Consider the following 23,728-nt stretch of genomic DNA (forward strand, 5'->3'; position numbering starts at 1 on the left):
CCTAGTCCAATCCCCCCCTGCTAAAGCACCTAGAGCAGGTTGTACAGGATCATGTCTAGGCAGGTTTTAAATTTCTTCAGCAAAGGTCTCACAGAATCATATTGTATACATTTTTCCTCCCTCTGCCCTTTTAGGACAGTGCTGTTTCCCCATGGTGATATTTAGGGGACTAAAGCAGAGAAATTTGCCATGAGAAACAAGTGGCACTGTATGGACCATGACTTAGGTGAAGGTGTGCAGTGCTGATGCATCGCTGTCCTCCCATCCAAGCGAGTGAAAGAGGAGAGGGAGGAGGATCCTTCACCTAAAGCATGAATAATTCCTGCTCGTTTCTCTTTCTGGGTCACCATCACATACTTGGTACCACATGAGAGCTCTGGCAGGTTCTAAATACAAATCAGCAAATTTTAAAATGATGACTTTAGTTTTGCTCTGTTCAGGGTTAGTCTCTGAGAAGATCCACAGATGGGCGGAACTGACAGGACTAACTCTTGCCCAGCAATGGTGCTGAAGCAGCAAAGGAGAGAACTTAATTTTTAAAAAAAGGAAGAGATTAGAAAGCATTTGAGGATAAGGCCACATAACATATGAGGAGTGTGGACAAGGGATTTTCTTTTCTGCTTGCAAACGTTTGATATTGTAATCATTTTTCTTTGGCTTTTTGCAAAATTGAAAACCTAGAATTATTATTACCCTTGGTTTTATGCATCACATGTGTTGGTTTCCCTTAAGGTTCTCAGTAAATTTGTGCGGTGATATAGAAATTGGGATGTTTCGTTTCTCTGGAGATGAAAAAATCCACTCTCTAGGGTGGACTGGGATGCTCCTGCCCTGTCTGTCCCATACTCCACAGGAGCCAAGGCTATGTTTTTCAACAGCCTGAGAAAGTCAGTCTTAGGGTGGGCAATGAAGCCATCACATACCAACCTATTGGAGGGGAGCCTGTTTGTATAAATACCGTCTTAAACTTGATATTTGTTTCAATACCAAACAGATCCACAGTAGGAGTTTCATTTCACTAATTTCAGAAACCTGGAGCTTGAGTGCTTATGTCAAGCTAGTCCCTAGATACCTTTTGGAGCCAATGGCTGCCTACAAATAGGCAAGTGCTTATTCTGAGACATGAGTCATCTGACTTATTTTACATGTCTACTTTGTGAGGAGAGAAAAAGTCAGAAGCATGAATTTGTCTCCATTGTCCCCTAACAGCATTTAAACAGCAAAGCCAGATGCAGATATTTGCAGTGAAACAGCAGAATCTCATGGGAGTGACAGTGTCAATAGCAATTGGAGACTTACAGACAATAACTCTGAAAGTATTGTTCTTTTTTTTTTCTTTCTGTGGACTAATACTTGGCTTTGGCACAGATTTATAACCAACACTGATAAGCCAGCACAGATTTTACTTTCTTTTTTGTCCAGTCTCTGGCAGACATGTTCCCATGCTAAAGCTTTTGGTATATCCACACTCTCTGTAGGGTATGGGCTAGGGAGAAAAATGATCCTGTTTTACAGATGTCTTGTGAATCTGTGGCCAGGCTGAAGGCAAAGAAAAATTCTCCAGTCCACTAAAATTGTGCTGAAGTTTAAGCCATTGGAAAGTATTGCAGTAAGTATGGAAAAACTTTGAGGCTGACTGTGATATACAAGAACTTAAAGACAGACATCTTCCTGAGGTGAGGATCTTCAGCCCTCAGTTCCAGACTCAACATGGGAGTGTGACTGGGGAAAAGCTGCATCATTTCCACTATTTTTCTTTTCTGGAAAAAGGACTAAGGAAGCTTAAATTTCTAAGTAAATAAAGTCCTGCCATGTAATGTCCAGACAAATTCCTGTAGGTCCTCAGAGGCTGGTTTACATGTTAACTATAGCAGATGGTACTCTTTAATGATCTCCATTCGGTCAGTACTGCAAGTAGTCCATAAAGTATTAGTGTAATCAAGAGCTCTAGAGTCAATCAATAATCAGGTTGCTATAACCTTGTGATGGCTTTGAGTTGTAAGACACAGTGTGAAATCCATCAGGACACAGGATCTTTTCATTTGCCTAAGCCTCATTTAACACCCACATTAATTAGCACAGGTTAGCTGTATTGATCTGGAAAATCTTCATGACATTTAACAGATAAAACAAAAAGAGAAAAAAAGAAAAAGACCTATCTGTAGGATTTTGGTATGTTGCCCTGTTCTTCAGTAAAATCCCATCAAGTAAAAAAGAGAAGAAAATAAATAAAATAAGGGAAGACAAAAAAGAGGAAAGTTTCCTAAATGTAATACATTTATGGGTAAAATTATTGGAGAACTTTCACTTTCTCTGGACCACTCCCTGCTTCCCTTTGCTCTGAATTTGCCTATTGGTGTTTTCTCATGCTTGGGAATAGAAGAATAACCTGGAGTTTGTTATAACTCATAACCTCTATAAACTGGGCAGTGAGGTCCTGTGCTGCCAGATAAATTTCATAAGGAGTCTTAATTTAATCTTTTAAGGGGATTTTATGGGGGTTTCAGATGGGTAGCTCTGAAATGGACTTAGTGTGATGCCTCTGTTTTTCCTTTTTGATTAGATGGCAGAGAGCCTGTAAAAGCCTCAAACCCAGTTTCATTGCAGACCTGGTAGATATCAGGCATTTTCCAGGCATTTTTCATGTAACCCATAAAAAGGCCCCATTTCCTACTGCCTTGCCAAAGCATCCAGGGCTTCCACAGGTCTGGTGGAACCCATTGTGTGGGTAATGGGTTGGGAGAGCTGCTGTGATCTGCCATGGGGCAGCCTCCATGTAAACACCCTCCCTAATCCAGCAATTTATGCAGTGGAAATCGATTTTGGCATCCTATTAATGCCTGTGAAGGAAAAAAAATCTGAAAAGACATCTAAGTAGATGAATAAAAAAAAAAGTAGTACTAATGAAGACAGCTAGAAGTTATTTATGATTTTAAAAAAAATCAAAGAGAATTTTTGGGTTCATTAAAATGGTTGGACTACTGGTGGTGGTTACCATTAATACACACGTGAAATTCTTGTTGATGAGCTTAATAATTTAATTTTCAAGCTCTTGTCTGAATTTTGTTGCTCACATGGATTTAAAATCAAAGAAGGCTTATTTTACTGCCACCTTTCATTTAGGTTTTGGGATAATGCATGAATTACCTGAGTTGTATTTGCAATCTGTATTTGGTGAATATTTGCAATTCGTATTTGGTGAAATCAATTTCTTGGTTTTTTTCTTTTGCACAGACCACACTGGACAATATCCCAGCCTCAACTTGGTTCAAAATCCCTTTGCTGGGGCCCTATTTATGTGAATATATGATTTCTGGAAATTTATTGATAGCTATGAAAGGCTGGAAATCCAATAAGTAAAATGATCATCAGTAGTCTGAGCATGAACCTAAGAATCAGAAGTTGTCTATGGGCAAAGATCAATACAGCTGTGTGGGTATAAAATGAGACTTCAATACTTGTGCCAGTTTGAATATACCTGAATAATACAGTAATTCTGGGAGGCAATGCAAATGTTCTTATTAATCAATAACCTATGGTAATAATCAAGACTCCTTTAACCTTGTTATGAATCTTCAAATCTCATTAGAAGAGTGACTGGCTGATTTGCTGACAGAACGTAAAAGTTTTTTTCCTACCACTTTGCCTTATTTTTAACTTTTAGTTATGTATTGCCTCTCTAGGTAAGTGGTGCAATCACAACCAGTTATGCAATTAGACTAAACAGATGCGATGATGTGTGTGTAATTTTGATGACAGCTGTAAAAACCTTTACTGAACTATGTGTAAGAGTGTTACAACACATATGCAGGAGAGAGACTTGAAATTCATGCCCATTATGAAAATCATGTCTCACAAAATAAAAACTGATGAGTCCATGGTAAAAAATATGTCCTTACAAGCTTGATTTGAAAAAGAAATCAGAACATTTTAAGTTACAGAGCTCAAAATAAACTTTGAATCATGGTTTGATTAACTGGTCCAGGGATAAGTAAAAATTGACTGTATGTGTCCTTATTACAAAAAGAACAATTTTCTGCTAGACCAGGACTTTATACACTACTCTGCAAACTTGGCTTTACTGCTGAGAACAGGAACAAATAAACAAACATAGATTTCATAAGAGTGTGGCTGTGTGATTCAGCAGCAGCTGTGTAGCAACTCATCCCCTTCAAGATCAAGCCAGCATTTTTTCCTGGCCCCAAAATACTATTATTTATACAGTGTTACATTCCACTCTCAAATATGTCTGTGGTTTGCCCTGAAATTAATGGAGCTGAAGGTTATCTGCTGGGAGAAAGAACATCCCACTGTTGGCTCCAGCCCTATTTTTTATAACAAACCAAATGTTAATGGCACTGGCAGAAGAAATCTGGTTTACTTTTTGCAACTTCTTGTTGCTTAGAAGTGGTCAAAGAATTTTCTCTTCAGACCACATTGGAGGACTTTCAATTATATTTTTGAAGTAAAAACATATCTGGCTTCTGTTTTTTTAACCCTGGCGATATAAGCAGTACTTCAGCTGAATACTCAAATTTTTAAGAAACGCATTTTTCGAAAAAATAATGAACACATCAGAATATCTCCTAGAAAAAGCCCAGTTGATTTGTGACCCCCCCCTATTCCTCACTGTCCAGGTCACAGCCTGGACATTTCTCAGAATCCTTCAATATTGCTGGTTTGGAATGGTTCTAGGAATGATCAAGTAGTACAGGTTTTGACACTAGCTACTTTTCACTAAATGGTCATCATGAGAAGCAAAAGTTAGAGAAATATGTTATAAACAATTGCCAGAGACCCACTAGAAAAAATGCAGAACACTTCACTCTGGACTCCAACTCTCTTTTTATAGGGATATATAAGAAGGTCTGCAGGAAAACACTCTGCATTTGCCAGTAATTTCTTGCCCACACCTGTTTTATTTGTTTTGGCCCAGGTGTGAATTGATGATTTCATAGAATCATAGATGCATAGAATAATTTAGGTTGGAAAAAACAAGTCCTACTCTGCCAAGTCACACTAAACCATGTCCCTGAGCATGTCATTTAAATCCCTCTAGGAATGGTGAATTAACCATGTCCATGGGCAGCCTGCTCCAATGCCTGATAACATTTTCAGTGGAGAAATTCTGTCTGTTATCTAATCTAAATCTTCCCTGGTGCAACTCAAGACTATTTCCTCTTCTTGTTGCTTGTCCCTTGGAAAAAGAGACTAACTTCACCTCACTTCAACCTCTTTTCATCTGCCCCTCATCAGACTTCTGCTCCAGACCCTTCCCCAGCTCCACTGCCCTACTCTGGACATGCTCCAGCACCTCAGTGTTTTTTGTTGCAGTGAGGGACCCAGAATTGAACACAGGATTTGAGGTGTGACCTCACCAGTGCCCAGTACAGGGGACAATCACTGCCCTGGTCCTGCTGGCTGATCCAGGCCAGGATCCCATTGGCCTTCTTGGCCACCTGGGCACTGCTGGCTCATGTTCAGCTGCTGCTGACCAGCACCCCAGATCCTTTTCCACCAGGCAGCTTTTCAGCCAGCCACTCTGCCCCGGCTTGCCACAGCTCAGAAAACAGCAGGGCAGGCAACCCTTTTCTTCCTGCTAATTTTCTGGGGAAACAGAAGAGAAAGGAGGCACAGGGACAGGGTCACAACCCCATGCAAACTCCTTGATTCCTCCAGTGGTTTTCTATTTGCTCCCCATTAATTTTCCAGCTTTACTTTTTTTCTCTACTGCATGTCACCAGTATGCTCTATGTCACCAGTGCATAGTTCGAGGGCTAGATGAGTTTCCAAGCCAAGAGACATGGTGTCCTTGCAAAATAACTTGCAGTGTCTCACCTTGAACACACAGACTCTCCTCAAAGTGACACTACATCACACTGAGAAACAACTCTGCAACATGGCTGGGTCCAAATGGAGTTAATACAAACTTGGTTCTGGGGCAGTGGCTGATGCTGAGCTCCATTCCCAGCTACCCAGAGGCAAACAAGAATAGTGGAAATAGTAACTGCATGCTGACTTCTTCTGCCAGGAATGTTACCTTGGGCACTCTTTTTTTTTTCTTTTCCTCCATTCCTTAGGAAAAAATAAATCAGGAGGCAGTGACGAATACTTTAGGAAACCTTTGAGGAATATGTCTGGTAATTATTCTTCCCACACTGGAGATGTTGATAAGCTTTTACGGTGTAGCATCCTTTCTCAACAGTCCCACAAAGTGTGAACTGTAGTGAAAAGAGAACTTCCTTTGACAGGCCTAATTTCTTTTCTCTCCATCCCTCACAAATTGTTGATTTCACTCTCTGACCACCTGCCTCTCACTCTCATCTGATTTTTCTTGGTTCCTGACACATAATTTTTCTAGGGGAGATTTGCTGTGATGAGCTGTGCAATGGGATGTACTGTCAACACACCAGATCTCAGATCTTTTTGCCAGAAGACGCAACGACTAATCATCTGGACTTTAATTCTCCACAGGAGATATGCTGATGTACCATGGCCAGGTGGAAATTGAACACAGGTTATACTTCAGGCGTCACCAAGGCCATCTGAAACAATAATTTCCATGTGGCAACCACAGCTGCTAATTTGTCAAGGTCATGCCTTCAAATATGCTAGCACACACCAATAAATCCTTAGCAAATGAAATCAGGCCCTTTGGGCACCAGGTTCTGTATTTTAAATTGGCATAACCTAAGATGGGCTTTCTCTGCTTCTTAATGGCATAGCTATCCTGTGGGCAGAGAAGAAATCCCTGCCACTGTCTTCTCCACCAGGCAGAAGTTGTTGGCAATACCAGTAAGGTGTGGGAAAATCCAGCCAACAGGATGCTGCTGGAGTGAGAGCAGAGCTTGTGCAGATGGAAACCACTCTAGAAGGAGGGTGACTGCCATGGGCAGCTGTTGCTCCAGCACTACTTTTTCTTCCAAGTATCTATGTTCCAGCTAACTTTCCTAAATTGTTTCTATTAACTTTCTTGCACCTCAAAAAACCACACTTTATTTTAAGCTATTGCACAGCCGGTGAAGGACTGGTTACCTGGTTTGTCTGATGATCAAATTTGGTTAACAAGCTTTTGGGGACATGCCCTAAATACTTGGCTGCAACTGGGCACTCCTATTAAGGCTGCTGTTTGGGACAGTTCATCAATCTACATTCTCCTCTGGGCTTTTATCCTGAGCTCTCCCTGAAATATACAGGTCTGGATGAGATTTGACTTGTGCAAGCTTTTGGAAATTTAACCCTTTGATTAATTTCTGATTGTAAAGTCAGTCTGGAGAAACACCATTTTATATCTCAATATAAATAAAAATTGAAGTCTGCCTTTCCTCCCAAGTAGAGGGCACGTTAAAAATAAAACAGTTCAGAATTGGATCTTGGCAATTCAAGAGTGCCTACCATTTTCTTGTGACTCTGGCAATTGCTTTCCAAGGAAACCTTTTCAATACAAGAGAATACAAACTAATTTACCATTTCTGAATAGGATAAGGTTAGCTGTTTTGCTGAAACAAACCAGTGTTTATCAACAGAGCTCAACTGCTGTGTTATATCAGGACTAGTAAACATGAGGTATGATACCATTGATTACCTGAATGTATGTGGGTGCTTAGCACAAGTGCTGAGTGACTGGTGGAAAACTTGATTTGTTAAGCAAATGGCTTGAATAAATGAAACAACTGGGTGATCTAGCAAGCACTCTGTCATTTTAGTTTTTTTTTTTTTTTTACATTTCTAACAATTTATTTAATGCCTTGTTTTTTTTTCTGGTTTTTAGAACATCCAAAAAATAATTGTTAAATTTATGGGCATTACTAAGAGTTACCCAGAATATACAATCTGCCTCTTGGTTATACGATCACATGGAGTCTGTAAATCCCAGCAAATCAGATTGCAGGGTTGGGATCCCCACCTACATGGTATCAGTATCAGACATTCAGTGGCAGTGCCTAAGCAGTGAAGGTCTGTCTTACCTTTTTTTAAGACTGCAGTATGAATTAGGAAATCTGTGCTGTCAAAACTAAGGGCTCAATAGAATTTCTGCTACTGTTTCTTAACCATATATACAGGCATGCAGAAATGCAAGTAAAAATTGTGACCTTGTAGAAAGGATGCCTCTTACAGAATTGACTATGGCTGTGCAGTAACTTTACTCTTAAAAGATCAAGAAACTTCCCCCCACCCTCACTGAAATAAACTTTTGTCACTAAATGAAATAATCCTGACTTGCATAGGCTACCCAAAGCCAGGTTTAGTTTTATGTCCCTAATTTATCATAAGTAACAACTGTTCTCCCTTCTCTTATAGTTTGCCAGTTTTCTTTTATAGCTTTGTACTCAAGACATGGCCATAAATTTGAATTCCAAGCCATTTGCTCCAGTGATCTTTTTAACATTAACAAAAGAGTAGCAAGGAGAGAAACAAAATAAAAGAAACAAAACAAGCAATGCAAAATAAAAGGACTCTAATGAAAGCAGTAACTTACTGTAGCTACTTTCACTATCGCTGGCATTAGAAGAAACATGTTCTGCAAGAACAGTACAGCAAATTAAAGAACATAACCAAGCACCACAGAGCTGCAGAAACTTAAAAGAACTGCCACAGTCATGCAAAGGTAGTTATGCAGAGCAGAAATAAAAGCTGTGCAGTGACATCACCTGAAAATATTTTAAGATATTTTACAGAGATAAAATGAAAGCTTTCTCTCTTGTGGCATTTCAGAAAGAGACTGTATGTATTAGCTACTGATATGTGCCATGGCAAAACCATGTCTTTTTGTGATAGACAGTAAATGACATCTCCGATAACTTCATTTCAATGTATATTATGATCAACTTGGATCTCACTTGATGTCTTGAGCAATTTATTGAAATCCAAGTGTCTGCTCATATTCTGCACTGTCAGTGATGTGCATCATTAATGCATTGAAACTATTCCTGCTAAACTTCTAGCCTGTGTCTGTCTTTAATCACTGTGCACTATCCCAAAGGATTATGCACCGTGATTAACAGATTAACATGACAGTTATTTTGGTATGAAATATGGTAACTGTATCCAATCTATCCTGTCCAAAAGGGGGAAAAAAAAAAGAAGACAAAGCAAATGAAAAAACTAAGGGGGAAAAAAAATAGGAAGAAGTCTTTTTCCAGAAATTGTTTAGCCTCAGCATTTGAGCTGGAGTTTGAAAACCTTTAGCAGACCAGTTTGGATGGGTGAATGGGAATGTAAGAACTAACATGATGGGTCAATCTTGTGGTTTTTCAAGTCAGGTATCCTGTTTCTATTACTATATTATTGAAAATAATTCCAAAACTGTAGTGAGAAGACTATTTATGGGCAGTAAGATCATGCTATATGCTCTCCAGGAGGTCTGCAGGACCACATTAAACATTGTTTTGTCTGGCAGAAATGCTGATTACTTTGCACCTGAAAAATCATTTGGCAGTTGAAACTTTTCAGCTGACCCAGGACATTTAGAAGCCAATGGCATAATGGCTGTACATCTGGGAGCACCCTGGGTTAATGAGAAGACAGGAACAGTGCCAAAGTTCTTTGCAAGGCGCTGCCTTTCGTCCATGTACCAATCTGCTGGCTGAGGGTTCATAGAGTGGGAATGATGGGGCGACTGGAGCAGCAAAAATGAGAAGGGATGATATAAAAACAGCAATGGGAAACCTTGATCTTGGGCTTAGGAAGAAACTTTTCAAAATTCAACTCATCTTTTGAAGAAAACAGCACCATGACTTTCAGACATTTTGTAGGAAATTAACAAGGGTTATGGTTATCTCAAAATGATGTGCTATACAGGATCCTGAACAACTTTATTTAAAGAAAACAAATAACCTTTATAGTAAGAACTGTCATTAAAAACCATGTCGGAGTTGAAAACTAACAAAATTTGGATTGGTGGGAATGTCTAGAGGTGTATCAGTAATTTAAAACTAGGTTCAATATTAATACAGGCATTACAGCCTATACAGCACCTTGGTGCTACTTTGCTCCATGTCAATTTGCAGAATTCAGGTAACTTTTAAATGGTTCGATGTTATGGATGATTCTCTTTGTAAGGACACATATTCAGGAAGGTTAGCAGATCTGAAGTATTTTACTTTCCTCTAGCAGGGAAGGATCTGCATTTGTTGCTAATGAGCTGCTATGACACTTAAATGATCACAGAATTGTTAAAATTCAGGCAGTGACATTTGCTGTCTATCACTGACAAAACCAGTCTTGTTCTTCCTGGTACAAGAGATAAAGCTTTCATCTTTAAATTGTGAGCCACTGCATGACATTAAGTTAAACCATTAAAATGTTCCTTCAACAATTCAGTCAGAAACAGAATAATCTCCAAAACTGTGTGCATGGATGTGCATTCCTGCAATTAAAAAGCACACACAAATCAGTAGGCAATGCAGCATTAACACACATTTTGCTCCAATTACTTGGTGCTTAAGAAAAGGAAAAACAACTGAGGAACAAGTAGCCAAATGCATGCAAGTGGCATTTGTTTACATTATTTAGCTCTGGATACAGAATTTAATATAGCTATATATGTAGAAGTCAGCACAAATATTTAATTCTATACAGTTTTTCTGGTTCACATTTTGAGGAAGAAAAATTGTTTCAGAGCAATTATCTGACACGTCATACAATCTGCAATGCCAAGTCTTGAGACAGGATTGCTGCATCAGAAAAAATAATTGATTAAGGTTGTGTGACAGAGAATAGGTTGCTAATGGTGAAAACTGGTCCAACATTAGCTTTGGAAAATGCATGATCTTCTCTAGCCTGCAAATGACTTCTTCCATTAATAACAAATACTAATCTAAAAATTCAGCAAAGTAACAAACACTCCCATGCAAAAAGCTGAAAATGCAGAAGCAACAGCATGAACTAATTTTCTATTGATCTCCTCAGGATGTGATCATGTTAAAATGTTTAATTTTCCCTTTAGATGGAGAGGGAGGGGTTGTTGCTGAAAAGAACAGTCTTAGGCAGCAAAACGCGTTCTAGGTATGCTACTCTACAGAACTGCCATGATGGGAACAATAATATACTGTCAGAAACAAAAGGTGTTATTACAAAAGAAGTGAAAGTGTCTGCTTGATACACTGTATGTTATTTAATACCATCATGCAGAACAGAACGATTGAAACATTTGTAATGCATTCACAGCTGGGTAACAAATAAAACTCTATCTTGTGCATGCTAGGAGTGGAGGGTCCTCAGAGAAGAAACAGAAGCCAAAACAAAACAAAACAAAAAAGGGTTTACAGTGACCATTCCTGGGAACTTACTCAGAGTCTTTGTTCCATAACCGTCGTCACCTAATCCGGGGATGTCCTGCACGGAAGTCCCCAGAGAGAGCAATGAGAAAGGAAGAACAGCCGCAGAAGAGGAAGGAAGAAGTCAGTGGAGTTGAAATGGATACTACCATGACTGACCATGTTGATTGAGCAATCTGGATCCCTGCCTTTTCTTTCTGAAACAAATTTAGACCCATATTCTATGGAAATTCAGCCAAAGAAAGTGGCAGTGACTGTGAAACGTGCCTTTTGGAGCTGTGAGGAAGAAGGAACAACCAGATATATAAAGTTCCAGAAACTATCCTCATTGGATAAATTGAGGATAGAATTATTAAGGAAAAAAAAAGTGAACATTTGGGCTGGGAACTAGCAAATATTTTTAATAATGCTGGTTCCCTATATAATTTAAGCAAGCAACAAATGCTTGTGGTGGTACACATTCCAAGAACCAATTTAGTTCTTTAAGCTGTTAACATGGTTGCTTCCATTAATTGTTAAACTTCCAGTGAAGCTGCCCATGGAAATCAACTTGGTGAAAGTGAAAGGCAAAAAAAAGATTAGAATAGTTATTTTAAAAACTAATTAGTTTAGTATGTGAAAGAAATCATGTTTGCTTTATTTTGAGCCAATTCGGATCTGGGAATATTTCTGAGAGACAATTTTGGATTTATGACAGGTGTCACAACAACTTTGAGGAGCCGTATTTCTGCTTCCAAAAGTTAAGGTCACTGCTTTATTCTTCTGAAAATAGTATTTCCAGAGATGGAAGGAGAAGCTGGATCCAAACTGCAGTCATACATTGGTCACAGTAGTAATACCTCTCCTGCCTGCCTATGACAGATATTTGCCTAGATGTGTGGGATACTGGCATCATGCGTGTCACCCATTTGTTGTGCTGCTGCATGTGACATCGTCTCCAAGAGGTTACTTACGTTCTGGATCACTTGTTTCCTGCTCACTCTGCTCCTTGCTCTTGTAGAATGGGAATTTTCGTGAAAAGATGAAGTTCTTTTTACGCTTGTCATTGAATGACTGTGAAGGAGAAAAGGCATGGGGCAAAAACAGGGACGTCTAATTGTTGTCACACTCATGCTGACAAAACAACTAGTTTGTAAAAGTGGAGAGAACTGTAGTGACTCAAATCAGCACAAACTAAGTAGCTGCAAAGAATCAGAGGTGTGGTGAGGTCTTAAATTTGAAGGCAAAGCTCCTGAAGACTGGATGAATTTGACTCCAGAGGTCTGAAGTCACAATGTGCAGCTCCTTACTTGGAAACTGTAGTGTTGGCTTGTTTGGATGAAGGGCTACAGATGGTTCAGCATGCTTTGAGATCAAGGCATCCATCTTTAATCACAGCAGACTGTGCACAGAATTAATTAGCTGTCTGAAAAGAATAGGCTTTGATTTGCTTATAGTGTATGAATTCAGCCCTCTGTTAATTAATATTAAAATTTCTTTACCGATAGGTGCTGTTGATTTCATGACGTCTTATTTGGCCTCTTTATTGACAACTTCTTACATGTGTTTTAATGCTTCTTTCGGGCATCTCAACTTTGTTTTATTTTATAGATGTATATTTATGCATTAGGTTTCTCTGGATATACTTTTAGTTCTAAGTGATTTAGAAATGGAATTCTGCTGATAAGCAGGATTTCATTGCATGTTGATCAACATATTTTGCTGTAATTCTTCAAATCAGAAACTAGTATAGAAGAAATTGGTGTTTCTTACATGATAAAACCTTTGACTTCATAAACAGTTGCAAGGACTTACAGGACTATCCTGGGTAAAAACAGGATATGCCTACTTGGGATACTTATTTCAGATACTAAATAAGGAAATAGGGTCCCTATAGAGTCAATTGAAAGAAGCTGGCATTCTTGAGGGTACACAGAGCTGCAGACTATGTGTCTGAAGTGATCTGTGCTGTCAGTCAGACAATGACCTATAATGTCTCTTACACTGAACATATACACAGGACTTTGCAAGTGATGACCTCCAAGACAGCAGAGACCTTCTTAAATAATTTAAAGGACCAATCTCATGTGCTTGTCATTGCTCAAATTTAATATAACCAGTATTTGGCTCCAGTTCTGCAATGGAATATATTTTGAGTCTCAGAACACAATTTCTTTCCTTACATTTTGAAATCATGAAATAAAATGTGGTTTAAAATATGTATTTCTGAAAGATGGATACTGAAAATCTGTTGAAATAGTTGCATACTCATGTCACGAAAGTTTCATACCACTTTTACATTTCAAGCATATTTAAAGTTTAGTAACTGAAAACAAAGAAAAAAATGCACATGTAGAATAAATGATCTATGAAAATCTCTCAGAGTATGTAAACATTCAATGTGAAATTAAAGTGGAGGTCATGCACAAATAATCCAGACAGCATGCAAATTCAAACCAAAGCAAGTATGAAAGATAGCCAGAGGGAAAAAAAAAAAAAAGCACATGAAGGATTAAAGTAATCTATGGATGAAAGGAGGACTGACATGCTCATTACATCACTTGAATGACCTAATGGACATAATTAAATTAAAATGTGTTTTCTGTGATAATTTCTTTTACTTTTCCAAAGAAAGGAATGTAGCATGTTAACATTTCTGTTTGTGAAAATGTTGTTTATCATGATTTATCTGAATTTGACATAGTAACAATTGGCACTACACACTTTAAGAGGGAAAAATTATATATACAAACAATAACACCTCAAAAAGCAAGAGGGTTTTAAAATTACAATCACTTCATTACAGCACTTTGGAATTCAAGAGAATATTATCAAATTAATAAATAAATATGCCGTGTTTCACAGAAAATGTATGAGAAATAACACTTATATATTTCAATTTTTTCTCCAACGGTCTAGAGCAAAAACTTCAGAAAATACATTTTCACCAGAAAAGCATATATTATTTTCCCACTTATGCATGATCTAACAGTATACACCAAATTAGACAGATATTTTATACTGTTATATAAACTTTTTCTCCTTTTGCTATTTCAAGTACTGGGTTGCTTTTTAATGATATTGTTCCACTTCAATTTGGATGATGAAAATCTGGCAGTTCACAGCAGATGACTATCATGTGTGACTATGTCACTGTATTCACACCAGTAAAAAGCTTTCTTCCTAAAACAAGGCTGATCTAATTATGTTAATGTCCATAACCAAATATGTTTATGCATGTGATAATATTTCTGTAGATTAATCAATGTGTATATTCATGTTAATGACCATACATACTAGCATGTTGTAGTCAGACAGTTTATATTTTAAATAACAAAGAAACTGTAAAATATTATAAAACATTTAAGGGAGTCTGGCTCTGCAAACTTATAGAAATAATTAGCCCTTAGTATTAACTGAATGAGCTTACCAAGTGCTTGTTTTCTAAAATTAAGTGCATGTTTCTTCACAAGGAATCAAAGACAAGAGCCTTGATTTTGGTTTTGTATGCAATATAAATGGTATCAAAGTCAGGCTGATGGTCTCCACCTTAAGGATATGAAATCCTGTTGACAACCCCAAAAAGGCTTCTTGCAGATATCGTGATTTATATCTCTAATGAATAAAGAGAAGGGGCTTGGCAAAAAGAAAGAAGAGGGAGACTCACGCAAAATAAAACCATATTTTTTATGGTACACACCATGTTAATACCAGATTTTGCTCCCTTGGTGGAAGAGTAGAGACCAACACTGAATGTGTATTTTCTTTTTTAAGAAAGGATCACGTGTATGAGTATCTGCGGCTAGGTTAAACTCCAAAACTCAGATGTATATTTGAGAAATTTTATTTCAATACAAAGGAAACTTTGGACCTGTTAAATACTCTGGAGCCATAGCCTCCATACGCTTCTGGGAAGCTGTGAAATAGATGTAGGATAAATAAGACAGAGATCTTCGCCTCCATCTCTCCACCTGATAAAAAAGTTGCATGCAACTGGAATTGCAATTGTGATAACAAGCTTAGCCTGATTCAACAGCATTTATGCAGGCAGAGTTTCTGCAAGTCAGTGAAAAACTGACTGAAAATGGATTCCTTGTAAGTTGCAGGTTTTGTGCCATGATAATGTAAAAACCTGTAATGGCAAATAACTCAGGCATTTCAGCTGCAGTGAAAAACCTGTGCAAGAGATTACTTGTATGTGTCACTGCCATCACACAGACCACCACTAACCTAGGCAACGACAGTAGGAGGCACTTTAAACAGACAAGTGCCAAAGACTAAAAGGTAAATGAAATTTTCAAGTTGTTTGACAACAGAACAGTGGCATCATTCACAGCACTTGATCTGCAATGGAAAAGAGTCTCTTCTCAGAAAAAAAAAGTGTAGGAAAGCATTCATTCATGCCCTGAATCCTTGTTTGATACTACTTAAGCATAGACTGTGTTTTGAAGAAGCCAAGAAAAATAACTGTGATGTGCATGGTGCACTGTTGCTTGACCATGTATCCCCAGATGTCCCTGGTTATGTAAGCCTGGGTTACACATTCCAACCTTCCCTGGTTGTGACAGACATTAAACCGTTGTGTGTTTCTGCTTCTCAAGAACCCACTTGGGTGCTTTTTTGTGTCAACATCAGTTTTGTATTCTAAATGTTTTTCCCTAGGCTCAGCAGCCATGAATATGTTTCTTATCAGCTAACAGGGTAGTGCTTTTTAAAGGAAATTTCCATGTAACATTAAATAAACAATCCAATTTAAAAATTTTCTTCATAGTGGTAAACATCACAAAACTCAGTAATTTGATAGTTTCACCATACTGTAATAGGCAACTATATTGTTGTTTACTTTGAGCTTCTTCCCACATTTTTTTTTTCATAGTGTAGCTGATTCAACCCCTGCTATTTAGTGCAGAATAGGTTGTCCTCTTTAGGCTTTGCAGAAGATCCTAAATATGCTGGGGAAAGATTTTTTTATGGTGCTCTAACAAATCTATTTTCTCAAAGCCAATAAACTCCCAGCTGCTTCAGGACTGATTTCTTTTGCCATTTCATTCAACAAATGCTAATCCTCAGTCATGAGTGGGGAACCAGTACAGGGACCACCTGAGAGAAAGCTGTTCCAGAGCACTGGCTGTGAAATTCTTTTTTACAGGGTGTAGATGGATTTCATATACCATCTAATTTTAGGCAGGTTTGAGCTATGCTTTAACCTAGTTTTTATATTCTATGATTATGTATGTCAGTTTTGTTCTCAGATTGGTCTAGCAGTGTATATGAGAAATTAATTTTACTGCTTCTTATCTGCAATGTGATTTTCTTATTCTTCTTATTTAACACCTGATTTTGGCCTAAACTAAATGAAAATCCCTCATGTACTAACCCTTCTACAAAAATTGACAAAATTTATTATCAACATTATGTCCCTGTAATCCTTTTCTCTATATTTAACTGACACTTTTTATATAACGGAGATTCATTTACTCATTTGAACACTGACTTTAATAACAGACTGCGCACTCAAACACTGGTAAATCCCTATATTTAAATATTTTAATTTTATAGATATCTATAGTATATATTTTAAATCTCTCCCATCATACCAAAAATTTGCACTGACACCAGAAAGAAAATTTTTGGACTGTAACATATACTCAGTGTTATTTCTCCTTGGAAGCACATCTATCACCTCACTGGTTTTATAATGGGCTTTTACTCCTGGCAATCCCGAGCCATGAATTTGAAATCTCAGGTTAAATGACCTGACCAAGTCTAGAGGATTGCCAATGCTCTAGAACTGAACCATTCTAGATGCAACCCCAAACTTGGCCATGGCCTGGGCTCACACACACAGAAAGCACCTCATGGTGTCCCTGCAGACATGCAGAAGATAAGCAGAGGAGTTGTCAGCAGCAACTGTGAGCCTGGCTGTCCAGGGATCACAGAGGATATTCTCTGAGCTGTGGATCTTCCATTCTCAGTCTGCACACACAGTTACACCCTGGCAAGCAGCACTAGCCAACTTCCCTATGATTTTTTATGAGATGCAAGGGGAAGGACATCCCTACTCTGTTAAGTTCAGCCTTTAGTTTTCATAGATACTTCAAGCCTGGGCTACAGTAATTTCTTATTGAATTTTTGTACCATGATCTGTTTTGATAAGTGAGAACCAACTGGGTGAGAAGAAGCTTAGATGAAAATAACTCTGCTTGTTTAGTTTTCCCATGAAGTTGTAGGGAAATTTGGGTGTTGGCAATCCAAAATGAAAAAATTAAAGCATGATTAAAAACTCCATGCTGTCTAGCTTCTCCAGACCAGGGTAGGGTAGCTTAGTATTCATAAGTATGAAATTTTAATACTTGTTTTTCTAAAAGACTGAATTATTGCTTCTTGCCTGCCAGCAACTCAATTTTAATTCCTGAAAAACAACAGTTATAACCAACATAAACTACCAGGGGAGAAGAAAGACTAATAGACTTTGAAGAAAACGCGTAAGATCAGTATTTCCAATTTTGCAAACCTGTATTTAACTTGGTGCAAGGTATGAAGGGAGCACTTTTCTATGCTAATTTGCATGGTTATATCAATGTTAGCAAGATGAAACACCAATATAAAATCTTGCTTACGTGACAGCCAAAGTAATTTACACTTATCTGCAGGTTGTACACCACGATACAAGTGGGAAGGAATTGTTCAAACAGCAGCACTGGAATTGGTAGCATGAAAATAAGAAAGGGCAAAGCTCCTTGACAGTGAAATCAATTTCGATGTAGAATAATCCACCCCAAGGGAAGTGGAAAAGCTTAGATAATTTTTTCAAATTTAAAACAAATCTGCTAATCTTAAGTACTGTGGGGAACAACACTGCAGTGCTTGGAGAGAAGGGGGTGGTGAAGGGAAAAGAGCTAAACAGCAATCCTCTCCCAATTCTAACATCTGTGTTTCTGTGATGAGATGCTCACAAATGCAGCATCTCAGAGTTGTGCTGTGGTCCAGCGTGGGCTTGGACCTAGCCAAGCTCACTGCAGCCAAATGGGAAGTGTGAAGGTCTTCCTTTGCTTCCTCAAGTCTCCAGCTGGAATCAGAAAGTGTTTTTGATGTTGTCCTAAATGTTCCTCTATGCTGGTCAATATTTTTTCCTGACAAAGAACTTTCCCTCTTAGAGCTGATGTATGTCATCAGCTGCGATCCCTCTGACAACTCTTTGTGCGTGTGAACCTGTCCCAGCACTCTTGGTGCAACAACGATATCAGAAGAGCCCCAGGGATCAAAGGTAGCATAGTGTGCACTTGGCAAAGATTTGGGACTGTCTCATCATCCAGACCCACAGGTTTTCCTACAGCACACTCTAGGACCTTTATCCACTTGAACTTTGTTCTTCAGTCATCATAAGGTATTTTCTTAAATCTTTTTTAGAACATTGATTCCCAGTTGACTGCTGGTGCTTCCTTAGGTTTTAAAACGAAATTGAGGATTTTGGTCTCTACGCAGCCTTTTGACTTAATTTCAATAATAAATAAAGCTGCAGAAGTTGTTGGTTATCTGTGCTATTAAAAAACCACCAACTCGCTCATTTATAACTGTTTTTTGTGGAAACATTCATGCAATCACTTGTGCAAATCTAAACTACTGCATTAAATGGGCCATTGCACAAAATGAGTTGCATAAACACCTTTATTACTCTTACTTTCTTCTGGAGTAGTGGAGAAAGATTTACAATACCTACATGCCTTCAAACCGTGGTTGTGGAAAGAGAGTTGGACCAGATAATCTTCTGAACTTCCCTTTTGAGTAAAAGCAAGAATGACTGGTGGAGCAGGCTGAATTATGGCAAGGGTCTGGCTCAGCAAACAAATCATACCAGGCTCTTAGTTTTAATTGAATACATTGATTTATTTAGGCCTTACTGTTAAAGTTATAATAAATAAAGGCATGGGCAAACAAACCCAGAGTCAGTTTCTAAGAGACTGGTTTGAGGTTTGTTTAGGAGGTGAAGCTCCCACATCTTGCAGTAATGCATCTCACAGGACCAGTCTCACGAGCAGGATATCAAGTTAGATAGATGAACTGTGGCAGTTCCTGTGTCCCTATAACCTTCCAAATATGGTCTCTGAGTCACTGAGGCAATCACTGAGCTGCTTTAATTTAACTGAGTCAGAAATAAAGATGTGAAATATAGAGCACGTCTCTTCTGGACGAGTGTTGATGCTGAACTCCACACTTCTGGATCTTTGTGTGATATCTTATTAGAAGAAATTGTTGTTCTCTTTCTAATTCTTTCACAATGTCTACTGCCAACACTACAAATTTTTCTTTTCAACCAATTTTTTAGAAGAAAACCCAAGTAACTATGGCATTATCTATACATACACATAAACTTCCTACTATTTATTCCGGATATTAGACAGCAAGTTATAAAAATAGACCACGCATGAAGTTCAGCTCAGCACAAATTTCTGCTGGAATAGCTTAGAAGAAAAACAATTAACTCTCAGCTGTAAACTCTAAGCTGTAAACTATTTTACCTGTGCTGGCAAATTTTCACTGTGTTATATTTAATCTGTGAATGATTTAAATATTGCACTACATATCTTTTTGTCAGTGACTTTCCTAAAAATTTCTCTTACCTAAGCAGGGATGGCACAAACTTCTTGCGGGATAGGAAGTACAGCTACTATAGTCCCTAATATTATGACCACCTAAGAAACAATATTTTCCTCTAAATAAAACTCCACACAGTTATCAGAATTACAGAAAAATTACAGAAAAACTGGCAAAATCTATAAAATATGTGTGCTTATATTGCTCATTAACTGAAAAAATGACTCTTTTAGTATTTTCTTTGAGTGACAAGATGCCAATAGGCAGAAATATTTTTCATCATCTTGAAAAATTCAATGCCAAATCCTTTCTTTCTCAAATTTTCTACTCTAATCCACTTTGCTTACAAGTTGCTGGCTGATATTTAGAATTTGTACTTCTCAACAAAATGAAATACGGAAAACAGACACCAAGATTTTTTACTTTAATATTTTCTTTCAATTTGAAAGAAATTTTTTCAAACACTCTACTGGATTTTTCAAAGAAAGCTAGAGAAACATATTTCTTCACTTCAGCTGGGTAAAAGCCTCAGATTTGACTTGAGAGTCATTTTTTTTCACAATTTCTAGAACTGATTCATCTTCTTAAAACCAAGATTCTTTAAGGCGTTCCAGTTCCCTGCCAGAGCCAACACTGCTACCATGACATAAATTAAAACTGAAGACTCACTTGTTTTCCTTTATTTTTGACTGTACCTGGACCCAACATACACTATTTTAAAATTACTGCATGTCTTTTGGGGGTGCCTCAAGATACCCTGGAACAACAAGAATCCGTACAGTTAAATCTTTCTGGCTATGTGCTGTTTTATCATTTGAATTTCATTTGATTACTCCAGCACATGAGTGAACCAGATGCTGGTGACAGCACTACTTCTAATGCACCTTGGAGAAACCCTGAGCAAAAAGCGTTCAGCTCAAGGGGAATGGTCAGGGCAGCCCAATATTGCAGGCTCAGGTCAAACCAAAAGTGCAACCAGCATCCACTGCCGGACAGCAGCTCCATCATGCAGTGTGAAGACAGAGCTGTGGAGGATGTAAAAACTCATGAGAGAGCAAAGGTGTTGGACAAATGGGATTCAGATTTTCCTCCTTGTCCTGGCTACAGGGAGGGAGGTGGACGCTGTGAGTGTGTGACCAAGTTGTAGTTCTATATCACACACATCATCCCTGGGTTGTTTGGATTCAGCAGGAAAAGCTGGCTACCCTTTACCAGCAGTCATCCAGTGGGAGTGGCTTATTTGGAGTTTAATTTCCTGCTGGTGTTAAAACCAGCACACTCCTATGTGGGAAGAAGTAATCTCCTCCCAGAAACAAGTTGTTCCACAAACAAGAACAATGCTGAGATCTGATTCTTCCGCGACACCCAATGTTACCCCATTTTGGAGGTCTTAAAGCTTTTGACAGAACTTAAATCCAGCAGACAAAAAACCACAGAATCATAAAATATCCTGAGCTGGAAGGGACCCACAAGAATCATTGAGTCCAGCTCCTGGCCCTGCGCAGAACCATCCCCAAGAGTCACACCACGGACCTGAGAGCATTGTCCAAACACTTTTTAAACTCTGTCAGGCTGGTGCTGTGATCACTTCCCGGGGGATCCCGTTCAGTGCCCAGCCCCACTCCGGGTGAAAGACCTTTCCCCAATATCCAACCTAAATGTCCCCTGACTCAACTTCAGGCCATTCCCTTGAGTTCCATCACTTGTCACACCAGAGAGAAGAGATCAGTGCGTGCCCCTCTGCTTCCCCTCGTGAGGAAGCTGTAGCCTGGAATGAGGAATGCCCTTTGCCTCTCAGGAATGATGACCCTGTACACTACAGACTGAGTGCTAACGAGCTCTTCAAATCAGCAGCTTTTTAAAGGTACTCAGATTGTAGATTTTCCTCTACTTTTATGTTTATCCCACCACCAATCACTTCAGGAAATCTATTCATTGTGTCAAATATCTTTAGAAAAGAAGTGCAAAGAAAAGTTGGCCAAAATCCACTGCATATGTGGAAAACTTTCAGATTATGGACTACAGAACTGCTTCTCCCTCAAGGTGAATCTTTATACTTAGAAAACTTAAGCCTAGTAAAGAATTGATGTTAGAAAAAAATCTTCATTAGGCAGAGAGAGGGTATAGACAGCCTAATAAATATACTGTTATGCTTTTTTTCGGTCAGGGATTAAATTGAGATAATTGCCTTTTTCTCTGCATTAATACACCAAATTCTGCCCTGGCAAACCACTAGCACAGATGCTGTACATGAGAGCAGGGCAGGTGTGATTGCAGCTTCTGCTTTGTGACAAAGACAAATAATGCAATTTCCATAGACACACATAGAAGAAGAAATAAAAGCAGGGTTAAACTGTAGCAGTCCAGCCCTTTCTAAGAATGAGGAGAGTCAGGCACTGAAGTGGGCTTTTTGGGAAGAATATGAACTATCTGTTGTGGCAGGTCCTTAAGCAGAGATTAGACAAATCTGGAATATAGGAGGAAGTTACAGAAGAAACCCTCAGGGCAGAGGTGACCACCTGAGCTTCCCAAAGACCAGTTTTGCTGAAAATATGATGATTTTGTAGAGCATAAATGGTTTGGAAATAAGTGGGCTTATTTGTTTGGCTTTCTCCCCTGCATCCTTTAAATACTTAAAACTGTCAAAAGGCATCCTCTGTATCAAGTTCTGTTGGTCACTGGATTTTGACACTTGGAGGAGAGGTGCATTAAATATGCAGAGGGTTTTGTTTACCCCACAATACCAAATTTGCTATCTCAGTCACGTTTAACTTTCTCCTTTCCTGCCTTAGTGCAATATTCCTAAAATGACAATAAAACAAGAAGATGAATTTACATTTCAGGTATCTGTGGGATCTGTAAACAGAATCTGCACATAAGAAATATTATTAAATGCTATCAAGCTTCTGACTGCTGTAATAAATTCATTTGGAGGCAACTGAAGAGGTGGCTGAGTGTGATGTAGCTGATCTGACTGGAATCTGAAAAGAACTGTGGATGACAAGCTAAGTCAATAGAAAAAAACCCTAATGGGTAGTGATGGAGCAGTGTGGTGTGGGTCACAGCCCAGGACCTGCACTGCTGATGAGCAGCAGAGCTGGAAGGGGTTTTGAAAGAATAGGGCAGTCCCTTTTCTTGGCAGGCACCTCATCCTGTTCAGCACCCTGCTGAACATCCTCACTAGGGCAGGTACCCATCTGGGAATGCTTCCCAGTAAACATGGGCTGAATATCTCCCCACACTCTGACACACACATTAAAAATGGAAATTGTGGGAGATATCACTTTCATTTCACTGGGAAATGAAATGGAGTATTTGTACATAAGAAAATATTCTGGAGTCACTGGCCAGATAAGGTGTGAAATGAAAAGGCATGTGGTATAAAAAACTCAATTCTCTGTATAAAATTAAGTTTTCTCTACATTTTTGCTGATATTTCAACACATCTCTGGAAACAGCCAACACCCATAAATATTAGTAAAATTGAGGTGTTGCTAAAAATCTTGCCAAGAGCTATGATTTCAACTGTGGAATATTTTCAAGAGACAGTCAAGGAAGTGTATGTGATCTGACAGGGAGAAGAGCAAAAGCTGCTATTTTTGTCTTCTGAAAGACCTGTGGTAATTACAACAGTTAAGAAAAAAGCAGATTACTGGCTAATCTCTTTCCCCCCTGCAATATTTCTGTCACATGACACTGTTTGATTCACTAAAAAATCCGAAAAGCCCTCAAAAACTGTGGCCTTTAGGATTAGAAAAGGAAAGGCTATTTTTGTTCAGTCTGAAGCCTGTGGTGGGGAGAGTTCCCAAGAACTCATTGTGCTGTTTTGGTAGATACACAACCCTGTTCACAGCTACTCACATACTCTGCTCCTT

At 38.6% G+C, this 23,728-nt stretch overlaps 1 protein-coding gene across 8 annotated transcripts in view; it reads right to left on the bottom strand.

Annotated features, from left to right (window-relative positions):
• Positions 1–23,728, bottom strand: part of DLG2 (discs large MAGUK scaffold protein 2) — a gene marked incomplete at its 5' end in the record, with an annotated part of 981,693 nt that overhangs the window by 9,875 nt on the left and 948,090 nt on the right. For 5 of the 8 annotated variants that reach the window (XM_084227144.1, XM_084227142.1, XM_084227145.1 and 2 more), the window contains one exon: positions 11,292–11,337. In XM_084227144.1, coding sequence (XP_084083270.1) covers positions 11,292–11,337 — 46 coding nt within the window. Of the gene's footprint in view, positions 1–8,479; positions 8,522–11,291; positions 11,338–12,232; positions 12,333–23,728 lie in introns of all 8 variants that reach the window. The other 3 variants (XM_084227140.1, XM_084227143.1, XM_084227141.1) reach the window with 3 other exon arrangements.

This window comes from Fringilla coelebs (genome assembly GCF_963513975.1).
Source record: "Fringilla coelebs genome assembly, chromosome: 2".
NCBI lineage: Eukaryota > Metazoa > Chordata > Aves > Passeriformes > Fringillidae > Fringilla > Fringilla coelebs.